This window comes from Periplaneta americana, chromosome 12 (assembly GCF_040183065.1).
Source record: "Periplaneta americana isolate PAMFEO1 chromosome 12, P.americana_PAMFEO1_priV1, whole genome shotgun sequence".
Classification (NCBI taxonomy): Eukaryota; Metazoa; Arthropoda; class Insecta; order Blattodea; family Blattidae; genus Periplaneta; species Periplaneta americana.
Genome location: NC_091128.1, coordinates 131,463,851 through 131,491,227, shown reverse-complemented (window position 1 = coordinate 131,491,227; position 27,377 = coordinate 131,463,851). Strand labels below are relative to the sequence as shown.

Here is a 27,377-nt window from a genome sequence, read left to right as displayed (position 1 = left end):
TACAATTAAAATTTAGAAGAAAATGTGCAAAACTACTAATAAAATTATGGGTAATACAAGATACTACACTATTGGAGTTACTTAGATTCCTTGTAAAGTCTTACAGAGGAATACCACACATTCGAGGTTTACTCCTGACGAAGTTAGATGTAGCTAAATTTAAAGTAATATTCATAAATAAAAATAACAGAAATAATAAATACATAAGGTAAATAGTAATAAATTCACTTGTTAACGAACATTTGAGGGGGGGGGGGAAGCGACCGCTCCACTATATTACTTAAATAGGCAGTAGTAAAGTGTATTGTACACTTAACACGAACTCAGACTTCCTTCCATCGCTGAGAGTTAATAGAGACACGAGCTAGAAAACGAAACGACGTAAATTAAAGTGTGACGTGGAGCCGTTGCTTTCGCCTCGGAAAGTCGCGGGATGGTCAAGACTTCCGACGTGTACGTCGGTCCCCAATCATCAAGTAAGCAACTGGAGGAGAGGCAAATTCCTCGTGTTACGGATTTGAGAAGTGGGGATTGGATCTCAACCAGTTCGTTTCTTCAGCAACACCCTCCAGGTTGAAGCTATCTAGAGCGTGACGTCACAGGTACATGCGACTACCGAGTGTATTAACATGTTGGTCGATATAAGGGGAGTGGAGACCAGAGGATGTGGCCATTTTGTATCGCACAGCCCCGGACCCAAGTGTTGTGTATGTGATAGCAGCTCCTAGCCTGTTAATGCTAGCAGAGGCTTTGCCTCAGTGTTGACGACCCGCCGGTGAAAGTGACTTTAGCGTTTTTAGAAGAACGTCTAAGTTAACTTACTCACACTCAGCATTGGCTGGTGACTGACTTACAAGAGGAGTGAGGAGTAGTTGTAGCGCATGCGCGGTTAACACAGGTATAAAATAAAAAGAGACGGTCGTAAGCTCCTTCGTGCAGAGAGGTCGGCTGTTCTAGAGTTCATTTCTGGACAGGATGGCAAGATCAACTGTCTGGTTGTGCTTCCTCCTCTTCGGCCTGGGTAAGTACAACTGTTTCTATGATAATAAAAAGACATTCTTTTGTGCGGCATTCTTCTCTCGTTCTGTGAACTCGTGTTTGCTGTTTGATTGCTTGTTTTTAAAATTCCCGGTTTCCCGTTGAGAATGTAAATGACGTCGACACCCAACTCTCCGCCCGGTCATGACGCTCACCAAGTGTGAAAGCGTTTGCAGACTGAATACATTTACGTAAAAAGAAACGTGAAAGTGGATTGAATAATGGTCTCTAAGGCAAGCAGTTACAAAACCAGCACGTCATCAATTAGCAGAATATAATCAAATCACTGTGCATCTTGAATTGGAAAGTCGCTATCTTGCTTCGTAATTCTTAAGTAAAATCACTGACTTTCTTAAATATTTAGCCTTACCTAATGCAATCTGAATAAAGATATCTGAAAGCGAGCTATTTTATATTTATTTGCCTTTTATGAACCTATAATTTATTTCACGTCTAAGGATACTTTAACTAAAATGCATATGTTAAGTTTTTGTTAAAATATGTTATATGTATATAAAAAATAGTTGTTGGAAATTCGGTAACATATTTCATAGTATTAAATGAAGCTACTAAGTTTGTTAAATATTTAGTGACATCTAATGTTATTTCAACAAGAATTAAGGAAATGTCATTTTACTTCAAAATATATCATTTAATTAAAGGTGAACAAATTCCTATTCCAGCCTCACCTACGTTTCAGTTATTTAAATGATTAATGAAGTGTATATTTCAAGTTTCTGTTAAATCTTTTATCTGAACATAAATATAATACAGAATCAGACATTCTGCGTTTGTGTTGAAAAGTCAATTTTCTGTAATATTGTATGCAAATGCTAATTTATTTAAAAATTTAGGGTGATATTCATAGACATTTCGCTAGCCCACGCTACAAGCGTGCTAAACTAGCCCCGGCTATCGACTGGTTACTTGTACAGGATTCATATGATATAATATCGCTAACACTGGTTTATGAATACGAAAAACGTTAGTTCGCTGATCATCCACCGAAAGCCCGCGCTAAGAATGTCTATGAATACGGCTCCAAGTCTTTATCAATAATGCAACAGTATTATTTTACCTTAAAACATAGTAAGGAATGAAACATTTGGCGAAAAACTTTTTATCTCGCCATAAACTGTATACAAATATGAAATTACTGTAAACACATACGAGTAAAAATCAACCAAATAAACGTGTAAAGTTTTTGTTGACATGCTTTATTTGCATGAAACAATAAATTAACTCAACTTTTAGTTTTATTATTGTGGGCCTTTAACAATTCAGTTAGTCCAAAAATAAGTCAATGTGCCTATCATGTCAAATTTGGTTTTGCTAGTTTCTAAGGACTTTGAAATGTTTTCCTACTTGTCAATTACAAACTTTCTAAAGATTTTTTTCTTTATAAATTAATATGTCTCCGTTATTTTCCTGCTTCACATCTTCGCCAGTTTACCTTGAAGAAACGGCAGTTAAATAAAAAAGCATACAGGAATAGTCATGGGCACAGGGAAAATAAAGGTAATAGAGAAATCTCTGGCATGTTTATCGAGGTCAACACGATTCCCTCTCCACCGCCTACGTGTCTTTTGTTCCTTTCCAGCTTCGTGTCTTGACGCCCCTATAGTCAAAAGCATTATGCAGCTAATCCGGCGTTTTTTTTTTTCATAGACAAGACTCGAGATGAGAGAGAAAGGGAAACTGCATCTTAAAAAAGCAAGAAGCAAGATATTCTTTTAGTAACAGGTTTCTTTGAGAGTGACGGAATCTTTTTGTGGTTTTAAGACTGTGGTTTGTCTTACCGCAGAGGGAAAGCTTTTTCGTATGGTCATGTAAGTTATACGTAGTTCACGTAGGTGCACACTGATCATGTCATAATGCAAGCGATTTCGCATTAAATTTGGTGCATAAGAAGAGATTAATGTATCAGTATACACCGTCATTGAGGATCGCAGAATCCAGAAAGATAGAGCTCGTATGCTTTCTTGATCTCGACAATAGAGAGGAATAATGCGATCAGCAGGGATGAAAATGTCAATCTTCAAATTTTGGCTTGAACCAAATTCGTAGTCTCTTGTGCTATTGATAGAGTCAACCAGTGCAAATTTGACATTTGCAAAGCATTTTATAAAACTTTGTTACAGCTAAGGCGCAACGTTAGTATGATGGAATTAGCACCTATTTGTAAAGTCCCAAAGATAAGATAAAGTGGAATTTATGAAAAAAAGAATTTTGGGGCAGATTTATTCAGAAAAATTATATGTTCTCTGTCAGAATTCGAGAATTCTCCATTATTCACAAACATAACTCCGACACAGAAATAAACAGGACATGGATATATCGTATCATATTCCCAAGGTGCACTGTTAGCTGAGCGACTGGAAAATCAAGTTTCCAAGCCGTAGTCCTAGGTTCGATTCCGGTTAACATGAAAAGGAATATTTGCCAGAACCATAGCCCTACGTTACTAGAGAAAATTTCTTTCAGCATTTTTCCCTTTAAAATTATATGGGCCGTATTCATATACATACTTAGCGCGGGCTTCCGGTGGATGATCAGCGAACTAATGTTTTTCGTATTCATAAACCAATGTTAGCGATATGATATGTTATGAATCCTGTAGGCCTGCAAGTAACCAGTTGATAGCCGGAGCTAGTTTAGCACGCTCGTAGCGCGGGCTAGCGAATTGTTTATGAATAGCACCCTGTAAGTTCACTATTTCTTCATAATTAATAGTTAACATGCAACTGAAAAACTTGAAAGGTTAGCATTTTATCTATTCGAACACATGCAGTTGACGCTTTCGGTAGCCTACTTTTGTAAACAGCTCACAAAATTTTGAGAAATAAGAATGTTGTATAAAAAGTATTATTGAAACGTTATGTAATGTACCTTGACTACATGATCCAAGAACCATTACACAGAATACTGCGTCATCAAATTCAAGCATTACATGTGCATTCTTATTACTTACACTTTTTTACGATGAATTAAAACCAATATTAGATTAAAAATCACCAAAAATATAAATATGCCATATTGAAATGTTTTGTTACAAAATCAGGTACATAAATTATATTTAAATTGATGGACTGTAGTGTATAAATCAATTATAATGATATATTACATATTTCAGATAGATCATATCGATAGATGGAGCTATTAAATCAATGTATTAGATAAATAGGGTACATTGTATGTAGACTGCAGTGATGTAACACACTGACAGATTAGATGGGTAAGGTTATTTTAGATTTTATTATAGTTTATATCGATACATCATTAAGATATATGGATCGTTTGAGAAAAGAGGAAAGACTGAAGAATGCTGGGTTTGCAGTGAAAGACCTGCCGTTGAGGAAAAATACGAATGAGTCGATTACTCACATAAATCGATTCGATAGGTAATCCAAATTATATTAGGTCACCTGTATCGATATATTAGACTAAATCAAAAGATAATTGCATATAGCTATTGGATTATTGAAACCGACAAGGAATGACACAAATGGAACAGACGAATCTGTAAGTAGGAGTACTAACGCTATGCACCAACATTCTACAAAACAGAGGCAAATGTTCAATTACAACACAATTGTAATGTATTTGTTTCATATTAACTTTATGTTTACTAAGAATATCATTGTGCAAAGAAAATTTATTTGGAATGAAGTATCTAACCATAATTACTTACAGCGAAAATTCTGAATTAAATATTAGGAAAATAGGAAATTGAACTAAGAACTTATTCACCTTATGTACCATATTTAACAGTAAAAATTACGTAACAACGGCTCCAATAATCGTGGCGATTTTCAAGCCGAATAGCATTTTTATTTTATTCCTGCGATAATAAAAGAATAAGACAATATTTCACAATTTAATTCAAATAATTTTTCATATAGAATTAATTTAATTAACTGGTTGCTTGATTCCAAATAATAAAAGTCATTCATATAAAATATATCAAATGCCGAAGTTATAGTTGAATGTTGTGTGATATTGGTTAAACAGAAGCAACAAAATTGCTTCGATATAGACACAAATTAATCCAAGAAAGGCAATAATGATGTTAGGAGATCAATCGTTTCAGAGAGAGAGAGAAAAGCAAAACGCTTCAACTATAATTTTGAAAATGATAAAGGAAATTTACCGACTTTATACAGAGTGTTTCAGTAAAAGCGTGGAAAAATGAAACACGACATAGGGGATGCTCTGCTGAAAATTTTGAGATAGAGAACTTGTGGTCTGCGAAGCGATCTTAAAAAGATATGGACTTAAACATGTGAGGAAGAACCTGAAGACTAGGCAATACATGATGCATTTTTTGTTTACCTATCATCCACAAGATGACTCTGTGTTATCGTATTTACATTATCACATGACAGAACATGTTATGAATTAACAACATACCTTTTCATACCATTTGAAGAGTTGAAGAGTACGATGGCGCAGTACCGGTACATCTGGATACTACATTTCCTGATCGCTGGATTGGAAGGGTAGGTCCTATTCTATGGCCTGCGGGATCACCCGATTATTTCGTATGGGTATATCTAAAATCACTTGTGTACAATTCTGTATGACACCCCAGTGGACACGGATATGGAATTTGTTACCAGGATTGTAGACACCTGTGATGTGATTCGAAACACACCAGGAATACATATTCGAATGAGTGCGGTAAAATCTCGTACGTCGATGTCATGCTTGCATTGAAGTTGGTTGCCTTAATTTTGAGCAACTGTTGTGAGGTACAAGTATGTTAACTCAGGTTTGTCAATGACATGGTACTTTACAGTAATAACTGTAAATAATGTAAAAACTAAATGTAAATAAATAGCTGTAAAGATTAGCTGTAAATAATCCAGAAAACAGTAATAATAATATACATGTTTAAGCCCATAACTCTTTAAGGTGGCTTCTCAATCCTTACTTCCCTATCTCAAAATGTTCAATAGAGCTTCCCCTATGTCCTGTTTAATTTTTTCACGTTTTCACTGAAACGCTCTGCATAATAAAGTATCAAATTTATAATGTTATAATTAATTATCATACTCATGTAATATCTATTTCTCTTACAAAAATATAAATTATTATAGTTCTTCTATCAGTCTTCACAAAATCGTGTCCTATCAATGTGACAATTGAAAACAAACATTACATACGTACATCTATTGTAAATCTATCTACAATGTGGCGGTTATCGATTATGAAGAATTTTTCTTTGCGTGTTTAATGCATAAAGTAATTTATATGTTTACCGTTATTATTATTATTATTATTATTATTATTATTATTATTATTATTATTATTATAAGCTGAAAGTTAGAATTTATAAAATAGTTTTATTATCGGTTGTTCTGTATGGTTGTAAAACTTGAACTCTCACTTTGAGAGAGGAACAGAGGTTAAGGGTGTTTGAGAATAAGGTGCTTAGGAAAATATTTTGGGCTAAGAGGGATGAAGTTACAGGAGAATGGAGAAAGTTACACAACGTAGAACTGCACGCGTTATATTCTTCACCTGACATAATTAGGAACTTGAAATCCAGACGTTTGAGATAGGCAGGGCATGTAATACATATGAGCGAATCCAGAAATGCATATAGAATGTTAGTTGGGAGGCCGGAGGGAAAAAGACCTTTGAAGAGGCCGAGATGTAGATGGGAGGATAATATAAAAATGGATTTGAGGGAGGTGGGATATGATTGTGGAGACTGGATTAATATTGCACAGGATAGGGACCGATGGCGGGCTTATATGAGGGCGACAATGAATCTCAGGGTTTCTTAAAAGCCGTAGGTATTATTATTATTATTATTATTATTATTATTATTATTATTATTATTCCAACCAAATGGATTGCATATAATAAATATGACGCAATAGCTCAAATTCATATTTTACTTGTACTGATAGAAAACAGAGTAAAAACAATAATACAATTTTGAGAAATTCCCTTGAGAAAGAATCTTTCCACTTAAAACTGTATGGTTTTATAACTTATTTAAGAAAAATTCCGAGCTTATGCCATATTTTTACAAGTAGCCTATTTTATTAAAGCACTACTACGACTTTCCATTAGAATATTTATTCATATGGAAAATACAATTACATTCTCGCACTGATACATTATTTTATTTTATCTGGTAACTATAACTATCTATTTCTTCATAGCATCTCTTTTGAAGATTGCTCCTCAGCCGTAGGCCTACTGTGCCGTCAATGTAGTCTTTATCTCTTTTTCTCATTACATTTAAAGCTATTGTAAGTAATCAGAAATTATGCCTTTCTTCCAAAAATGCTGCATTTGTTACATAGTACAACTTCTAACTTAGAAATTATAATTATACTTAATTTTTATTGGAAAGCAAGCGCAATTGTGTTACTTCATTTAGAACGCAATTGCTTATTCGTACATGGATATTACAATAATATTTTTGCCAGAACAAGAATATGAAATACACCCAACTACACGTACACGGCTACATTTCCTAACATTTCAGCAATCGCATGCCGCATTCACAATAAAAAGTAAAAGAACGACCCATTTTATTGCAATTCTTCAGCTGATTATGTAACAAATGAATGACTAAGCGCTGTAAATTGTGCCACTCCCAACAACAGAGACTAACAGTTTATCTAATAAAGTATATCACAGTTTTAAATAACTTTATGTAACATAGGCCTACTTAGTCACGTGACTCAAATTTATGCATCAAAGATTTAAATAAAGTTGTTTTGTTTACTTTTAGACATAGTGGCATATTTTAGAAAGTCGCAACTAAAATGTTCCTTACGTACAAAATAAATGTAGAATTTTAGAGCAAGATGTAGGCTAGAAATAAAATAAGGTATCTATGAATATTAAATTGCAACTACTTCTGTATACAATAGAATATATTCTTTTAAATAGCTTTAGCCTATTCATGTTCGCCAAGTAACAAATTGTGTTATTCAATAATAATGTTATGAAGATATTTATGTAATTTATTGTTAACTTGTTACACCACAGCTATAAATTAGGCAAGTGACATTTCCTTCTTGTAAAGATGTAAAAGTCACTCCTTCGTGACGGGTTGGCAGTGTTTCCTGTGCAATGCTGTGCATACGTATTTGTGAAAGTAGAAAATATTCGCCTGTCGTGGTGTGCGTAACGACCAAGGTGAAATTTTAATACTCTGCAGAACCAACGTTCGTTAGTTCGAACCCCGTCTAGGACACAAAGGTTAGACCACTGTCATTAAGGTCTATGATGTTCAATTTTCTTCAGAGAGGTAAGTAGCATTCCTCTTTCGAAAGTCGTAATCAATTAAGGAAAAATAAAGATAATTATATACAAGCATATCGCGGTCATAATTTAAGAGTTTCGACAATTTTTTCATATCAGCACAAAAAGCTGAGTAATTGCCATTACGTTCCGTCTATTTTTATTATGGAAAAATAGAAGGAAAAGAATGAATTATCAGCCTTTCGGGAAGGAGTATAAATAGAAAATTTCTTGTCATATCTGAAACTTCAAAATTATTTTCTCTATGCTTAAATTTATAAAATCTCATTGTATTATTTTTTATAAACGACAATCAACACAAAATTCTCAGAACTATGACGAATATTTTTAATTTTCTAAAGGAACTGATAACTCTCAGGGCTTGTAATTCAGTACAGTAGACCTATGAAAACTTTTTTTAATTTCAGAACTTAAGTCACTTCTGTTTCAAGTGTCAGGTTATCTTCTCCTATATAGGCTAAACCTAGTTTTTGTTTTTTTATCTCTCTCTTCTTCTACGTGAAAGACTAGATCTTTTATCCTCATTAACTTACTAAAAGAGTATTTCCCATCTGATTTTACGTATTTCGGTGTCAATGTTAATGTGTCCCTTGGTTTGATATCGGTACTGTATGAATATTTTTGAAAATCAGTGCTCGGTCACTCTTCACATGTTTTCGTACCAATCTCACTTCTTACACTATCTTCTTGATCAGGATATACTCATATGTATATACAAATATTCACACACACGTGTGTTTATCATGATCAGCGTTGGATAACTGAAATTCCGGGTAAGTGTTACACGGAGCTGTATGACGTCAAGCTACTGAAGTAGAGAACTTTACAGTCATTTCAAAATATCAGAACACCATAACAATTAAAAAGGGATTATTAATTAACTCTGTTACGAGAGTAAGAAATAAGTTAAAAATGTTCTAGATAACTTTGGATATGCAACTACACGCAATATTAGAGCTTTTCTGGGTTCCGGCAGTAACTACAAATCCAATAACTAAGTAGTTGTGATATCCCTTTTTTCATATAATATGACCAGCCACTTTATGTAAAATCGAAAGAAGTTTTTCATGAAATAAAGTTTAAGTGAAAACATTAGACTTTTGCATGTGATATATTAAAACAATACAATGAATAGAGGGTCTCAGTGGAAAAGGGACCCATGCCACAAAAACTACATTTTGTAGCAAAAGCATTTATTCCACTGAGATTCTCTCTCTTAAGTGAAGCAGAGGCATTTTATAAATGCTTACGTTCGGTAGACACATGCCACAAGGTTGAAAGTTCATAAAATAGGTCCTAGATGGCAAAGACTGTCATATTATTGAAGAAACTAAAAATCAACAGGAATGTGGCATGGGTCCCTCAATTGTAAAGGAATGTAAAATAACTACTAAGTTGGTGACATTTTTATTCATTTTGTTCGGTTGCAAATTTTATTTCCAAGTCGCTAATATTTTGTTGTATGTTTTAATATTAAAAAAATAGTAATAATAATAATAATAATAATAATAATAATAATAATAATAATAATAATATCGTATTTAATCATAATGTATAAATATAAATACAGTTTAATCCCCTCGTTAGCGGTTTTTTAACGTATTGCCCTGCAAGTTCTTCCCTTCCACTGCTATCATCCTTCTGACAGAATTCATATAACTCTTCAATCATTAAACTTGGCTATTTTTGCAACCGCTGCGTAATTTACTTATGATATAGAAGATGATCTGAGACTCTGATTTCTTCTTCCTGTATCTTGTATTTTAAAATTATCTTGAGAATTTCTTTTTCATCCATTCGTCTTATTCGTCTTGCATTTCTCCTCTCCTATCTATCTTGCGTCTAGTTTTCAAAATTTATCCACCCATCATAACCTAGACACACGATCACAACACTCCTCAATATTATCCATTCCCTCCCACCGAACATTCTCATATTCATCTTCTTTCACTGTGGCTGTTCCTTGGCTTTGAAATTCCCTACCGAGTAATGTCAGAGACTGTCAGACATCAAACCAATTTAGGAATAAACTAACGAAATATATTTCTAACAATTCTTGTTAACAATAATAGCCGTTTCAGGTTTCTCAATGTTTAATGGATATATATATATATATATATATATATATATATATATATATACATATATATATATATCACAGAATAAATATTTAAATTATCCTATTATTATTATTATTATTATTATTATTATTATTATTATTATTATTTCTTACCAATGTTTATTATTGTCTCACTAACATTACTTATCCAACTTTCATTATTTACTTTCATGTTGTTTTATGGTCTAGATATTAATGTAATAACTATGTAACCAAATTGTATTCAAATAGAATTAGAGTCTGGCTGGGCGGAAGAGGAGGCCTACTGGCCTTAACTCTGCCAGATTAAAAAATAAATTATTATTATTATTATTATTATTATTATTATTATTATTATTATTATTATTATTATATAATTTTTCATTTTTTTCAGTAACTTCCAAATTTGCGATGTGGGTAATAGTAATTTGCATTATAAGAGCGGTATGTTGAAGTTTTCATGTACGACGAAAAATTTGAAAAAGCGAAACGTAGTTGAGCTTTTTTAATTTCCCAGAATTGAAAGAAATCATACCGCTTGTGTATCGTACATTATTTTGTGCGAAGATCGTTTATTACATACCTGAAAGAGGAATTTCTAATTAGTTGCAATGAAATCTCCATCTTGGTTTCTGTTCAATGACGGCAATTTTGGAAAACAAAAATATCTATCTTCAACATTGTTGCTTTAAAATATTTCTGTGTTTACTATACTCCAGCAGGCCGTGATATACTGTACGTCTGTCTTTTTTTCCCCCAGTCTATAAATGCGAACTTAAAACAAACGGTTTCCTTAATGTTACATGCATCACGAAATGCAGTAACTTTAGTGGAGTTGTAGAGTTTACTTAATTTTTGCAAATATTTAAAAACAATAATTAACAGTGCAATTAAGGTGAAATTGCAGTGGTAAGTTTCCAATTTATAATTATTACTATATTGAACGTCTCTAAAAATAATATGTTAAAAGCCTAAAGCAATAATATGAATATGTCACTTAAGCGGTAAGAAGAGGGAAATTGTTATGTGTGTTCGGTTGGGAATACTGAATATGAAATTTTAGACTTACCGCGGGTTAGTTTTGTGCGGAAACCAAGCAAATACGCACGATCTCGCACAAAAACTATTAAGGAAAGTTACCAGTACTTAATTTAAATCCTACGACACGTTATGGAATGTAATTTGTTTCACATTAAATTTGATGAACATGATATATCTCCTTCACAATACAAACGACTGTATCAAAAGATTGGAAAGTCTCCCACAGAGTGAAGCACGACTACTGTCAAGACACTAAATCTTTCACAGAGATGTAGACATACTCACGAGAATGCACACTGAGCAGAATAAATTACCCTCTGTCTCCTCGTACATTTTTAATAGAATGTGCAACGTGTCTGTGATGGTTGCATAGCGAAAGACGTATGAAGGAATAAGAAACAGTAACCAGTCTAATGAAAGACGTAAATTTCTCTCTTTTTAACGAGAAACACATTATATATACGAGAATAAAATACAGTCTACCTTTGTATTTGTTTGCTTATATTTATTCATTCCATGAGGGTTTTGAACTAATGAATCTAGTTATGTAGAAAAAAATCCATTAGGCTTTTCGGGTCAAAACGTTGATAATTTTGAAACGATGTTGTCTGTTGTATGTTTACCATAAATATTTAGGACTCTACATAATGCATTTCGATATTATAGTGTTCATTCACACTTAAACTTAATTGTTCTACAGTATTTGAAAGACATAGATACGAAAATTATAGAAGGTATTTAAGTTCCTATAATTTATCTATAGCCAATGACTTTCACTAACCATCATCATCTACAGCTATCAGACTTCCTGCAGACTTTCACGTCTCCTTTAAAACTGACCTCGTCATCTCTTCCTAGGTTTTCCCAGCAATCATCTTTCTTGTGACTCCTACTGTAAAATTATTTTTGTAGTGTGTGTTCTAGGTATACGGTCTATATATTGTATTCATTTAATTTAGTACTTCTCTGTCGTTTCAAAGAACCTTTCCATTTATAATTCATTTCTCATGTAATTTATTTCTGGTTGATCAATGTGTAATCAGTAACACATCTTAAGATCTTCATTTAGTTGGCCACAATTTTACGTACTTGATATTTTCGCAATATACAACTCTCACTGTCATAAAGAATGCTGGTAAAACCATCACTTTGTAAAATTTCCTTTATGTTTCTTATCTAACAAGTCTTCCCAAAGTACGTCGTAGTGTTCCACAAAAATAATTAATTTAAGGTGTTTATTTTGCTTTCAATTACAGAGTTCTTTTTGTAAGTTACATTACACCCTAAGTATTTGGAACCTATTTACTCATAAAATTTCATTATTTAATTAAATTTAATCTGTGACGGTTGTGACCCCCAAAAGGCCATGTTTTTTTTATCTACTAAGAATTTCATATCAAAATTTCTGGCTACTTTATTCAATTGGAAAATTGCTTGCCATAATTTATTTTCATTTCCATTAATTACTACTTGGCCATCTGCACAAAATAATGTACCTTCATTAACAAAAGCATAAATTCCCGTCTTCTTGAAAGTAAATTTTCAAATTAATGATATCAACTACCAACGATAAAAATAAATCTTAATTTGTAAATGTAAGCATAATTTATTTCAACATTAAAACAAAGGCTTTCAAATACTGTACTAAGACTTTATGAGCATCAGTCGCTTAAGCATTAGTTAGTTTTCAGTCCGTGTAGATGACCACATAAAATTCTCATAGTCTGTGATAGCGTAGGTTGTGTTTAAGAAAAATATGAGATTATAAGCGATTTATTTATAAGATGATCCGTAAGCCTTTCTTTAATAAATACTGCATGACTGACTGTCAAAACATTTGAAATTATTTCTTCAGCACTTTGACCACTGTGCAATCTTAAGTGAGAAATGGATTGGAATCATCCTCAGCGACTGTCCAATCCTCTCCTCTAAACCTACTGTGTGCGAGAAATATTGGAGATCAAAAGAGTTAATGGCTCTATTGCGAAGAACTCAGCATTACTTAACAATAACTCTTCAAAGTTAAGTAAAAGTCACATAAGGAAATCGGCATTTCACGTTAAATTAATGAGATTCTAAGTACGTATATTTATTCTTATTAAATAAACATGTATACTGTAAAGTCACACCGTCCAAGAAAAATATACTAATTCATGTAATCAGTTTACAGTATTTAATACACAATAACGAAGGGTATCGTTGGATTTCATTAGGTTTAAACAGCCATTTGTTATTGATTTGAAATAGAGATCCATTAATATATCACTAAAAATTGTTATAGTTCATTTGCACCATTTCCAAATGAAGGGTTCAGAACCATAGTGGGCCAAGAGTCATTTACTAAAAACCGTAGAAAACAAGGGTTAAAATGAAGTTATTGCCATAATTCAATGGACACATATAGCAAGTAATATAAGGTAAAGACATTAAAACTAAATGATATGTCAATCTTCATTAAACTATGGTATTCACTTAACTTTAACCTTTGCTTTCTCCGTTTTTAATAAATGGCGCTTGGCCCACTATGGCTCTGAACCCTTCAAATAGACTCGTAGGTACTGACTGTGAAAGAACATTGTCCAATGGTTTAGAATAAATCACATACTTACATAAAAACATATGGAATGCCAAAAACCACTTTCAGAGATGCACAGAACGTGTATTTCCCTGAAAATATCGAAATGAGTTTTTGCAGCATTACAAAATTTCAAATTATATTTGGTGTAATGAGAAAGTAAAAACTCCATCAATATTTTTCATTTCAACGTAAAATTTGTTCGTCGCTCATTAATTTTAAGAAAAAGTAATGGAAGATAGAAAATAAATTATTAAATCGACTTAAGAATAGGTTTTGGGCGTTGGTGTAAGTGTTATAAAATCTAGTTTCACGACATGACTTATCGGAGACAAGCTCTGCAGATTTATAAGATAGAACCGGGCACGATGCTGTTGCTGAGTTTGCAAAAGTCTCTCGAATAGCCTGGCCCACATTCTGCAAGTCTCCTAGGCATGTAAAGGAAAAAGGTGGGGAGCGTTTCTTCACCAACCAACCCTTTTTCCTTGCTTGACTTCACCTCGCCTCAATGTGGCCTCAATTCTCTTCTCCCACCTGACTAGATCACTGTGTTCTTAAAGTTTACATTGAGTACTTAAGCAATTACTTCAATAGCCATCTGTTGGCTACATGCTTCATGGAAAGAGAAATTACTAAGAAGGACGAAAAATTTGAAATGTAATTACACTATATGTAACATGGACCTCAGCCTTAGAAGTGTAAGTGACCTGACAACATTCCAACTGTGCCGTCTTCATCGAAAGTGTTTGTAGAAATAGAAATAAGTTTTCTTATTATTATATTCTTATTATTTGTCTTCGTTATAAGCCATGGTCTGTTTCTCCAATTTTGTTCTTCGCAGATTCAAGCTGTGATTTTCAGTTTCCTTTCCACAGGATAATTCGTCTTCATTTTTTCTAGAAATGCATGTTTCCAACTCCAGCATACGTAATAACTGAACGTCAGTGTTCATACATAGGCCTACATGTATATAATACATATTCTTAACTGGCTACTTCACAATGATATATCAACTGCGAAGTCACTATCTAGAATCGGCAGAAGTAGCGACAGTGAGATGATATTCTGACGAGATGAAACCGACAATTCACCCTAGTTTACCCGACTTTTACCTTATAGTCGTTAAAACCTCGGAAAAAATCCAAGCAGGTAATCCCCTAGCGCAATCTCGAAACAGGAGACCAGCCCATAACCTCTGAACTATTCCGGTGGCCTTACATTTTTATGTCCTTTTCTGTAGTAAGTTGTATATAACCTGAGTTACCTTCATGGTCTCATTTTTTGCTTCTCTATTTCTCTATCCAAAACTTGTTACTCCTTCTTTCAAATATGAATAACTCTATAAAATTGCATGTTCTACATCACCATCAATTGCCATTAACATAATCAGATCATTCTTTCGACAGAGAAGTGCTTCTTTCAGCTTTTCTTTTGTCATTCAAATTATTATATACGGTCTTTTGAGTTTAACTCCGAAGAATCTTTACGTATCTGTTATCTCGTAATATATTTCCACTTATTCTTTAGGCTTGAAAGTTGCGTTGCTACTTCGAGTATCTGGATACTTCTGTTGTTTAAAATCGAAATGTCGCTGCCATATACGAAAGCTAATTATTTATTATTATTGTTATTATATGCTATAAATTCGTGAGATTTAAACCTCAATATGAATCTGTAGTTTGTAATTATGTTATGACAACTGATTCGGTTCAATTAGAAAGTGTGATATAATTAAATTCATATTGTTATATTCGTATAGATTTCTTTCTTGTGGCTTCAAGAATCTTTTGAAAAAAAAAAATTTTTCACATATCACAGTTTATATTCCAGACGCCGAAATATTAATATCCTATTTTATCCAAAGTTCTCGAAAGTGGTATAATTAGTGTCATAAATAGCCTTAGCTTTCGTATTCCAATGAAAGATATGAGAACTCAGAAACCGATACAACAGAAATTATAAAACTCTTTCTCCTGTCTCCAGACGCATTGAAACTGTCAACTTTCATAGCAGTAAATTTGATCTATTTCACTTGTAAACCTGCAGTATATTTTGCGTAATTGTATCATATTCACCATAATTATTACTGTTATTTATATCATTCTCAATTAGTATTGTTATAGTATTGCATTCTTTGTGCTATCCTATTATTTGTTAAGGATGTTGACTACTACATTAATATTAATAATAAATAATCATCACCACAGTCACCATCATCATCATCTAACTTTACAAGTCATTCAGAATTTTATCAGCTGTACACATTGGTCCAGATTCTTCATCAATACTAGATATTAAAGTAGCTAGGATATTTGATAATGTGGTTGACATGGCATAAAGTTACAACAATACATAAAAAGATAAATTATACAAACGCAGTCCATATGATAGAGGCGTAAATCTTAAATTTTCTGTCGGAAATCGAACCCAGGCTCGCTGAATTTGTAGCGTTACACGTTACTACTTGAGCTACAGCTAAGGACAGTATTAATGGTTAACATTTGAATATGAAATTACTAATGTACTGAGTGTCCTCCTTCAATAATGTAAAGTGTGTTGTTATTGAGCAACCCGTGAAGAAAGATGTCCCGTTATCTATCTCGCAATGGAAATTTCTCTTGTTTCGATAAACACTACGATTCATATGATTTAGTGAAAGTAATTATGTGAAATATCTTTTGAAATTAATATTTATTTATAAGTCGTTTGCTTTATATAATATTCATGTTCTCATACTTCTGTATTAACTATAACACAAAAATCAGCATGTTCAACTCAATGTAATAACTTTAAATTTTATCAGCATTAACTGTACGAATGAGGCAATCCTACTTATTACGTTACAACATAAGCTTCTTGGGTTAGTGGAAAGGCGTCTCCATGTCCTCGGGATCCGCCACTGCTTGTAACCTGCGCTTAGCTTGCACAACGTGTTGGGGAGTCGTGATGCTCATGATTATCTCGGTTCGTTATACGTGGGAGCTTTCTGGCTTCACCTGATGACATTTCGTCACGGGCGGACCATAAGCCGGTCGCCGAGGGAGGGAACTTGAATGCGCGGCTAGGAGTCTAACCCGAAGTGAAGCAATGCAGTGTCACATTCTTAACCTTTATCTCAAATGGCACAACCACAACAATGCAAGGTGTGCAGCAGCGTGTATTGTTTTCACTTTCAGGAAGAAAATATGTAACCTGGTAATAGATTGTGATGAGAGAATTCAGGATTTCTGCACCATGTCATAGATGCAGAAACATACATCGTCTGGAGAACCAAGGGAAGGAAAACTTGTTGAATACGTTAACAAGAGCTGTTCAAGATTGAATTCTTGCTAGCAGATCCAACAGAAAAGTTTATATTTCCTTGTTCTCACTGACGATAGAGTCGATACACAGATACTTTTTTTTACTACGATTTATCAACTGTTACGATTATCTCGCTAGCGAGATGAGTCCTGGGTTCAGCGCCGAAAGTTTTTTTTAGTAGGTTATTTCACGACGCTTTATCAACATCTAGGTTATTTAGCGTCTGAATGAGATGTAGGTGATAATGCTGGTGAAATGAGTCCGGGGTCCAACATCGAAAGTTACCCAGCATTTGAGCATTTTGTGTTGAGGGAAAACCCCGGAAAAAACCTCAACCAGATAACTTGCCCCACCCGGGAATCGAACCCGGGCCACCTGGTTTCGCGGCCAGACGTGCTAGCCGTTACTCCACAGGTGTGATCGCGCCGAAAGTTACCCAGCATTTACTCTTAATGGGTTGAGGAAAACACCGGAAAAAACATTAACGAGGTAACTTGTCCAAATCAGGATTTGAACCCGAGATCGCTAGTTCACAATCAAACGTGCTAACCGTTACTAAAAACAACGGTGGACATACAGATTCTAAATTTGGTATTTCCGCATCTATGACACAGTGCCAAAAAGTGCTGCACTGCTTGAATACAATGAAAGTTTTAAATCGTATAGCCTACATAGTAACAAATTATAGTTAATATTACTCAGAAATTAAATTTAACTGAGTACATGGTACAAAGTGACAGGATGCGAATTAAGATTTCTAATGAAGGGGGATAGAATCCTAGATAGAGAATACCACACATAAAATTGTTATTATTATTATTATTATTATTATTATTATTATTATTATTATTATCCTCATTCGATACGGCTCAACGCTTGGTTGCAGTGAGTTGCTTGTCTTGCATCTTGATCATAATAACAATTATATCCATGAGCAGGCTTGAGATAAGATGTGTAATTCCTAAGTTATTGATTGTTGTCAGCTTGTCAGTGATGATAATACATCAATATTATTTTCTTTGCTTACTTTAGACTGTACTTTATAAAATGTACTCGAACTAAAACAATTATATTTTGTGAGGGGAGACAGAAGTTATCCCTGGCAGGGATGTTAATATGAATTTATGAGGAGATAACTTTCCAACGGGGGGAAATCCCTCGTTAATTCGCACCCTGCAAAGTGATGATAGTGCAAACTCTTTCGAAAGGTCTGAATGGTAATGGTCAACTTAACTGAACAAAAAGAAAGGACGATGGCGCAAGAACTGTACTCAATTTCGGTACCAGAATTAAATTAATGAACTACAGAAAAAAAAAAACAAATTCAAAACACAGCGTAAAAGGTTGAAATCAACCATATCCTCTCTTCACCTTTTAGGGGACGCTTATGCATGCCATGGCAGGTCAACATGCTGAGATGACATTTCCTTCATTTTTAATGAAACAGTTATACCTCTGTGACTCGTTCCCAGAGCCTCGTTTGTTAAAATCAGGTTGCACCACGGGAAGGTGAGGATGGGAAATGAGTAGGAGAGGTTATGGAAAGCACTTCACTACTCCTTGCAACCCGGTAACGAAATATGGACACTTCGAAAATAAGATTTAACAAGATTAAATACTGAAGGGAAGAAATTTTAGGAAAGCAATTGAATACACTTTGTTATATTATTTAAAAAATGAAGAAATTCTAAATTAGAAGCAAGCAGAAATTACAATCAAAACTGGATACAATTGTAGGGATTTTTTTCTCGTTGCCAAACTTTCAGAACGGCCCCGAGGTTCACTCAGCCTCCTATAAAATTGAGTACCGGGTCTTTCCCGGGGGTAAAAGGCGGTCAGAGCGTGGTGCCGACCACACCATCTCATTCTAGTGCCGAGGTCACGGAAAGCATGGGGCTCTACCTCCATGCCCCCCAAGTGCCTTCACGGCATGTTACGGGGATACCTTTACCTTTTTACTGGATACAATTGTAGGTTAGTATTAAAAATGGATGAAACAGTAGACGTACTCGACCGTTATCAGGAGCGCCTGCACGTATCAACTAGAGAAGCCCGCAAAACTGGAATGCTAGAGAAGTTATCTACCATGAACGGCGAGTTATATTATTTATTCTGTTTCACACGTAAATAATTATTTTTATTGAACATCAAGCGGTAATGAAATTACGAAATTAAAGTTTTTATTTATATAATTTCTAATACGAATTGAGCATAAACTTTTTAGTTTTCCTTCGACTGGATATTGATAATTACGATTCTGATGAGGATGATGAAAACAGATTGGAATTATAACAGAGGAGGAGCGCTTTGTAGAATACGGTTCAACACATATGTTTATCGCAAAACAAATCACTTAACCTCTTTAATTCGATTTTTTTTATTTGTATTCACTTTAACTGCGAGATCATATCAAGACAGTCTACTGAGAATGGAATAATGGATTATCATTTTGCTTCCGTCTACGGTCACCTTGTACAATTAATGGATTCATGTGTCGCGTTTCAGAATTTGTATCTTTGTAAAGGAAGTAAGAAAACATCCTTTTTAAATATAGTAACAAGATTCCTAGTACTTTGTAGTCAAGGATATCCCTAAAAACCCCGATTTGATTGACGCATCCTGAGATTTCAACCCGGAACCTCTCGAATTCGAAAGCCCAGTGTTTCATCACTAAAGCACCTCTTTTGGTCCACTTGTAGGCCTACCTACACTTCTGATGAAGAGGTCTATGTTTCTACGCCGTAAAGAGTCAGAATAGTTAGACCAAGAGGCAAATTACATGTCGTATGGCAGTAAACTTTATAAGAAGGCGTTATTTTAAAAATGGTATACCTCAATTTACATTGATTTTGAGATATGGAGCCATAAAGTTAAAAGTGTACAGAAAATTCAGGTTGTGAAATATTTTAATAATACTTGTACAATTTTATACCTATTACTAAATTATCTCTGCGTTTCTATTTTCTTCTTTCCATATTTTTTCATTTGTATTTCTATATTTCTAGTGATGTGGTAGAGAAGATTAAATCCTTGCAAATCAAGATTTCAGGTATAACTCTCTGTAAAGTTGATTACAGGGAGTTATACCTGAAATCTTGATTTGCATAATACACGTCACTGTTCGTTAACAGAAAACCACAATTTAAGTCACACAGAGTTAGTGTGCACTCGAAGTTGGTTGCTTGACGGTTGTCAGCCCACTTTGAGGTCTATGGATATAGAGGGAAAAATTGGATCGGTGCCGGTTAGAGTTCCCGGGTAGCTCAGTGGTAGAGCGTTGGTACGTTAAACCAAAGGTCCCGGGTTCGATACCCGGCTTCGGAACAATTTTTCCCTCGAAATTATTCAGATTAAATCCTTGTCAGAGATTAAACTGTCTTTATACTCTTGGGGTTTATGAATATTGTGTGGGACATTTCTAATAAAAGAAGGACAATGGAGGTATACCACTATTCAAATAAAAAATTTCGATGTATGATTGATAAATGAATGGAGAAAATTACACAACACAGATCTGCACGCATTGTATTCTTCACCTGACATAATTAGGAACATTAAATGCAGACGTTTGAGATGGGCAGGACATGTAGCACGTATGGGCGAATCCAAAAATGCATATAGGGTGTTAGTTGGGAGGCCGGAGGGAAAAATACCTTTGGGGAGACCGAGACGTAGATGGGAAGATAATATTAAAATGGATTTAAGGGAGGTGGGATATGATGATAGAGAATGGATTAATCTTGCTCAGGATAGGGACCGATGGCGGGCTTATGTGAGGGCGACAGTGAACCTCTGGGTTCCTTAAACGCCAGGAAGTAAGTAAGTATAATTGATAAATCCAAGGCAACTCTTTAGAGGCGTATCAGAATAATGCTTTTATAGCATGCCATTTTTTGACAATTTGGATCAATATCTTGATCATCAATATCATCAGAGTCACTAAAAATCTCTTTATAATCACTCATTTTGGCTTCGCATGAAACACAAATGAATTATACCACTGTTAAATAATTTTCTTGTAGAATTAACTGCATTATGGTGCACTCTGTTGGCAGTAGAAGGAAGTTCTGTTAGTACCATTTTCATAATAAAAAGAATGGACATTTGTGATACTGAAATTGTAGTTAACTCCAATTTCACAAAAAGTGGAGTTTTTCCACTATTTAAATAACCCCTTCAGTCCATCATTCTGCTTGTAAAATATCTTACAGCAGAAATACAAGCACGTGGAAATGCTAGTATATAAGCATTATGAATAATATTGTGTTGTTCCAAACTTAATAGACATTATCATTATCATTATTATTATTATTATTATTATTATTATTATTATTATTATTATTATTATCATTATTAATATTAGCAAGGTTCCAAAAACGTATCACGTATAATAATGTACTTCAGAAACTTCAACTGAACTGTTTCAATAAATCAAGCGACTTATTTCTTATATTCATAGCAATTGCAATTTTCAGAGTAAACGAACTTCATTAAGTATTTCTCTAGTCATTCCAATCTCCCCAGCTTTCTCCGATGGTACTGGCTTTACAAATAAGCCAAATACTGTATAAATGAGAACCAATTAGTACTTCTCATAATATGAATATAGATATTAGGACAACAGCACGTCACATTAGACGTCACTAAATCAAGTTAAATTTTAAAGGCATCATTAGAAAAAGTATTAAGTTTCTTCAACTTGGTAATTACATATTCTCAATAAAATTTTGGAATGTTTGCTTTCCCGATCCTTTTAACATGGACTTTAAGTGCTAGCAAATAACAAGAAAATAAACTAAGTGTAGGTTAAAGAAGCAACAGTCGGTTGTTCTTATGGCACGGTTTCGTTTTATTTAAATAGCATCGTAAATGCAGTCTCATTAAAAATGTTTTCTCAACTTGTTTCTCGAAGTTACTAATCAAGTTCGGGACACTGAAACAACCAAACTGACGAGGGTTCATGACGTGTTTGCATTATTATTCGATGCTGGAGGGACAATTTGGTCATAATATACGATCTATGCAAGTAGGAAACGAGCAAGAGAGCGGCGAAAACAGGAAAAGTATCACCGCTGCTTGTTTCACCGCACTCGACATGTTTCCGGTATTCGACTCTCTCATTTTTGCATCTCACGTTGGCTAATCCTCGGGGTCCCTTTCCAATTTTACGTATCAGAGAGCTAAAGCGACTTAAGTCTTACTGAAACAATAGTCGTTAACTTAAAATGCAGGTAAAACTGCTGATTAACATATTTCTCTGTTTCGGGCTTTTACAAAACCAACACTTTTTAGAGTGTAGAATGTATTTTTTTTCAAATCCACACAGAAAAAATCCTAATACAATATTTGTGAAAGAAAAAATTTAACAGATGTTATTGTTGCAGAAAAAAATAAAGAGAAACTAAACCCCAGGCATTTTACTGTGATTGGTAAAATCATAAACTTGATAAGTATGAACGTCATTAACACACCAGATCTTAGCGTCAAATACTATTAAGTAACACACTGCACTGAAGAAGCTATATCTTTGTATAAATGTTTATAATATTGTAAATTCTAATCACTTTCGAAGTTATAAATTCATCTAGCTGCATGAAACACTGTAAAATCACTGCCAAAATATTTCAGTGAAAAAAAATACTAATGTAAACGTTATTAATGACCCATTTGATTATCGTAATTTTCTACTGGACGACCTCAATGCCAACCAGTCTTAGATATTACAACGTGTTCATAACTCTTGTGTTCGCTTCGTCTGTGATGTCCGTCCTACTGACCATATTATCACATCCTTCCAAACTCTAAGCTGGCTTCGGCTTAACAAACGTAGAAACTTTCATTCCCTTGTTCTCTTTTTCCAAATCCTTCATACCTCTACACGTTCCTACTTTGCCTCCCGCTCCAAGTACCTATCATCGTACTACAATCTTTGTACATGTATGAAAAAGAGTCGTATTCATCATCATTCACTACCTCGCTATCACTTTTATGGAATACCCTACCCAGTGACATCAGAGACTGCCGAAATATAACAATATTAAAAAACAAACTCAGTAAGTATTTTCTTACTGAGTAGAGTATAGTGCAGACCTTTTGTTATTTTTTTTAATCACTAACGGTCTTACCAATAAAAACTCTTACATATTTACACAATGAAGAGCTCGTTTATAAGTGGCGTGTAAATTCCTTACTAATAATCACTACATACCCGTGTATATAACAGTACAACTGTTTCACAGCTACGTCATAGTTTCATCATTACTTCATTACGAAAAGTAATAGCATAACTGAGGTTCTCTATTGCCTCCGACAGATTGCGCTAGTGTGCCGCGCTAAGTATCGATATTGCAATTGGGCCTGATCGATTACCACGCTATATTTTGATCAAAGAGAACAGCTACAGCAATGTAATTCTAATTATTCTGTGCTCTTTGGTTTGTTGTTCTGTGGTTACAAGGCAACTATCATAAAATGACAATCGATACGAACAGCTGTTAGAGGGCGGCCATTTTTTCTGTTGTATACAACGCTCAAACAAGGATTTCATGTATAGTTACAGGCTGTTTATACATCCATCGCTTATGCATGGTTTATTAGTAACGTTTTCTGTCCAGACTCTGCATAAGTCTCGTATAAAAAACTACACACGGTTTATTAGTAAGACCGTTTGTAAATTAGGCAATTAATATATTAGTACAATAAAATTTTATTGTCTAATTATTTCTGAAATTCTATTTTTGTCGTTATTTTTTTCATTTATATATCTCTTTATTTGTATCTGTAAACATTTATTTTTTTACTTATGTGTTCGTGTGTGTGTGTGTGTGTGTGTGTGTGTGTGTTTGTATTTGTATTTCTATATTTCTAGCAGCGTGATAGAGGATGCTGTAAACGGCTCACTTTCGGTTCCACATACGCCAAATTGCCAAGAATACTGCATTGCATAGGCGCATGAATGGTTTTCCGAGTTATGACTTAAGTTGTTTATTTGTTTGTTTGTTTGTTTGTTTGTGCAGCCGTGGCAACAAATGTGCGACACAAAAGACAGGAAGAGGACGCCGATGTAGACGACCAGTCCGTGGACGAGCTGTGTGAGAATAGACCTCCAGACGAGTACTTCCGACTCAGCACAGAAGGCGACTGCAGGGACGTCGTAAGGTACGCGATGAACACAAAAGGAACCTTTAAATTTAATTTTGATGTAGGTACTGTACTGTCCTTGTTGAGATCATGATTTTACTAATATGCTAGCTTACTTTTCACCATTCAAACACAGAATATTACGTTTTGTCATTAAATATAGCAAAATATAAATTATTAAACTTACAAAATTAAACATTGTCGAAATGTATATTATTCCACAAGTATCTTTGCTGCGATTCCTAATAAATTTTAATGTTCATGATCATAAAAATTTCACGAACCAATAGTTTCTATGAGCATAAAAGGGACAATCAATAGGTTTCCGGACTTCCTGAATGTAGGCAACACACAAGACATAAGAAATAGATGTTATCTAGAACTAGGGTAACGCCTGGACTCTATACTAAATGCATCACTTGAAAGGCAGAGAACAAGACTATCCATAAGGCGGATATGAAGAAATTTCAGAAAAAATCGCAATAGGTCTTTGACATGTTTGCACAAAATTACGTGAAGAAGCTTAGTTGTTAATCTGACACCGTTTGACTCAACAGGCATGGAAGGAATGATCTTCAGCAACACTCCCAATTATGTTTAAAGGTACAATAAATACAAGTGTAGTTCGGAAATAGCCACCGGCGTGGCTCAGTCGGTTAATTCGCCTGCCTGCCGGTTGCGTTCGGGCGCGGGTTCGATCCCCGCTTGGGCTGATTACCTGGTTGGGTTTTTTCCGAGGTTTTCCCCAACCGTAATGTGAATACAAGGTAATCTATGGCGAATCCTCGGCCTCATCTCGCCAAATGTCATCTCGCTATCACCAATCTCATCGACGCTAAATAACCTAGTAGTTGATACAGCGTCGTTAAATAACCAACTAAAAAAAAAGTTCGGAAATATAGTGATTGCACCTTGTATAAGGTTGACTGTAAATATGCACTTCCACTAACGAATGAGTACCCGTATTGTATGTATAAGACGAACAAGAAAAATGAGTAAAATATACTTATTTTCTCTGGTTATAACACGAAACTAGTGGCTTGTCATAAGTGAATGGACATACAGTAGCAGTATGAACACAAATTCATTATAATATCATTATTGATTACAGTAAACAGTACCTACAACGCTGTAGGTGTAAAAGAATGGTAACTAATGCTCCAGATACTAGTGATTATACGAGTAGTATGTAAAGAATTATTGGCAATTAGTTCTGTTATTATTATTTTCGCATCTTTTAATTTTTGGACATTTTGAGAAATAGAATCTTCCTGATAATCATCTTAATATTGCGACTGTTTCCATTAACAAAACCAACTCTGTACTCATACTGTAATAATATTATTTTCTAGATTATGTTCTAAATCGTCTATACAGGGCGATTCAGAACGATTCAAAGCGCTTAGAGTCTGTTGTATGGACTATGTGAAGCAAAAAAAAAAAAACCTAGGTCAGATTTTCAACAGTACGCGATATATTTGTAAAAATTCATTCCATCGCACTGTAAACAAGGCTTGCGGTTTCTTTAAAATCATATGTACTTACCAATGCATGCGCAACATTTAATGTGAAAGTGGGTTCTATTCTAATTGTAAGTATTTAAGAAACTACAGCTGTTTGAAAATAAATAAAGAAAGTGGAAAGTGTCGTGAACAACACGAAATGAAATCAATGATAAATACAATGAAAATTATTTAAAAATCACTTATTAATGAAGAAACCAGTGGAGCACAGTTTTTAAAGGAGAAGTTCAAAAAAGTTTTCCTTCCACTTCCAGGTACTATGCTGTACGAAAGTGAACCGCGCGAGTTGCGTTTCGTACTCTGTGTACATTTTCTTGTTGAGATTTATAGAATTATATCCCTACGTGTCGTTGAATCGTCGTGAATCACTTTAAATATTTAAATATCTACTTCTTTATTTGGAAATGTATGTCAGATATCTCCAACTTCATAATTAACAAATTTAAAAAAAAATGTAAATTTTGTTCGCTAGATTTGAAACTGTCAAGGTACGGTACCAGAGTTTCAGAATGTTTTACACTTACGTATAAGTAGATGCATATGATTATACAGTATATAGGTAAGTCGTTATCTTCTTGAAACCAAAATCTAATGCATAAATACCAGTACATAAACTACATAAATATGTTTGCCTTATAGACAAGATCGCACTATTATTATGATTATTAATGAAAATGTTATAAGATGTTAATTTTCTCGTCAGTACTTCACGAAAAATAACATCATGGACTTTACACTCTGAGAAATTATTATGTTTATTATTTCTTTTACAATGTATGTTCTTTTCACGTATTTTAAATTAACTGACCCAATTTTTACTTGTTAAGTCTATGATTTTTACACAATATACTTCAATTTAATACATTTGCAGTAATTTTATAGAAGTAACTAAAAATAACACTGTTTATTTGTCTGAACTACAACAGGCTGCTCTTGAATTCATATATATTATGAGATCAAGTTCACCATTTACAAGTCTCATTCAATTAAGAATATAAACTTTCATAAAAACTACAACACTGAAACCACGAGAACTATCGAAATATTTCATATTCTGCTACTTAATTTTCCCACCGGTAAGTAGAGTATCTTTTAATTAACAATCAAATATAAATTGTCTTCCGATGTAAATGAGATAACATGGACATAATCAATGTGGTATAATGAGTATTTTAATCCGTATCACCTACATTTCTGCTATCCTAGACAGCCTTATTTTAGGAAATGAATAAAACAACACTCGGGCAGTTTTTATGCTTTCAAATGGCTGTACTTTCTCTTCAACATAAAAAAGTTATAGATAATTATGTAATTGAAACAAAAAGTTGGCATAATCGTAAAATGTGATAACTATAATTTAATATCACTA

The 27,377-nt window shown here is 34.0% G+C and overlaps 1 protein-coding gene across 2 annotated transcripts in view; it reads left to right on the top strand.

The window, feature by feature from the left end:
* Positions 1-675: 675 nt before the first annotated feature.
* The window catches only part of verm (LDLa and CE4_CDA_like_1 domain-containing protein vermiform), a 43,111-nt gene continuing 16,409 nt past the window's right edge, over positions 676-27,377 (top strand). The window contains exons 1-2 of one of the 2 annotated variants that reach the window (XM_069842072.1): positions 676-1,021; positions 24,362-24,503. In XM_069842072.1, coding sequence (XP_069698173.1) covers positions 976-1,021; positions 24,362-24,503 — 188 coding nt within the window. In that variant the 5' untranslated portion in view covers positions 676-975. The remainder of the gene's footprint in view (positions 1,022-24,361; positions 24,504-27,377) is intronic. The other variant, XM_069842071.1, reaches the window with a different exon arrangement.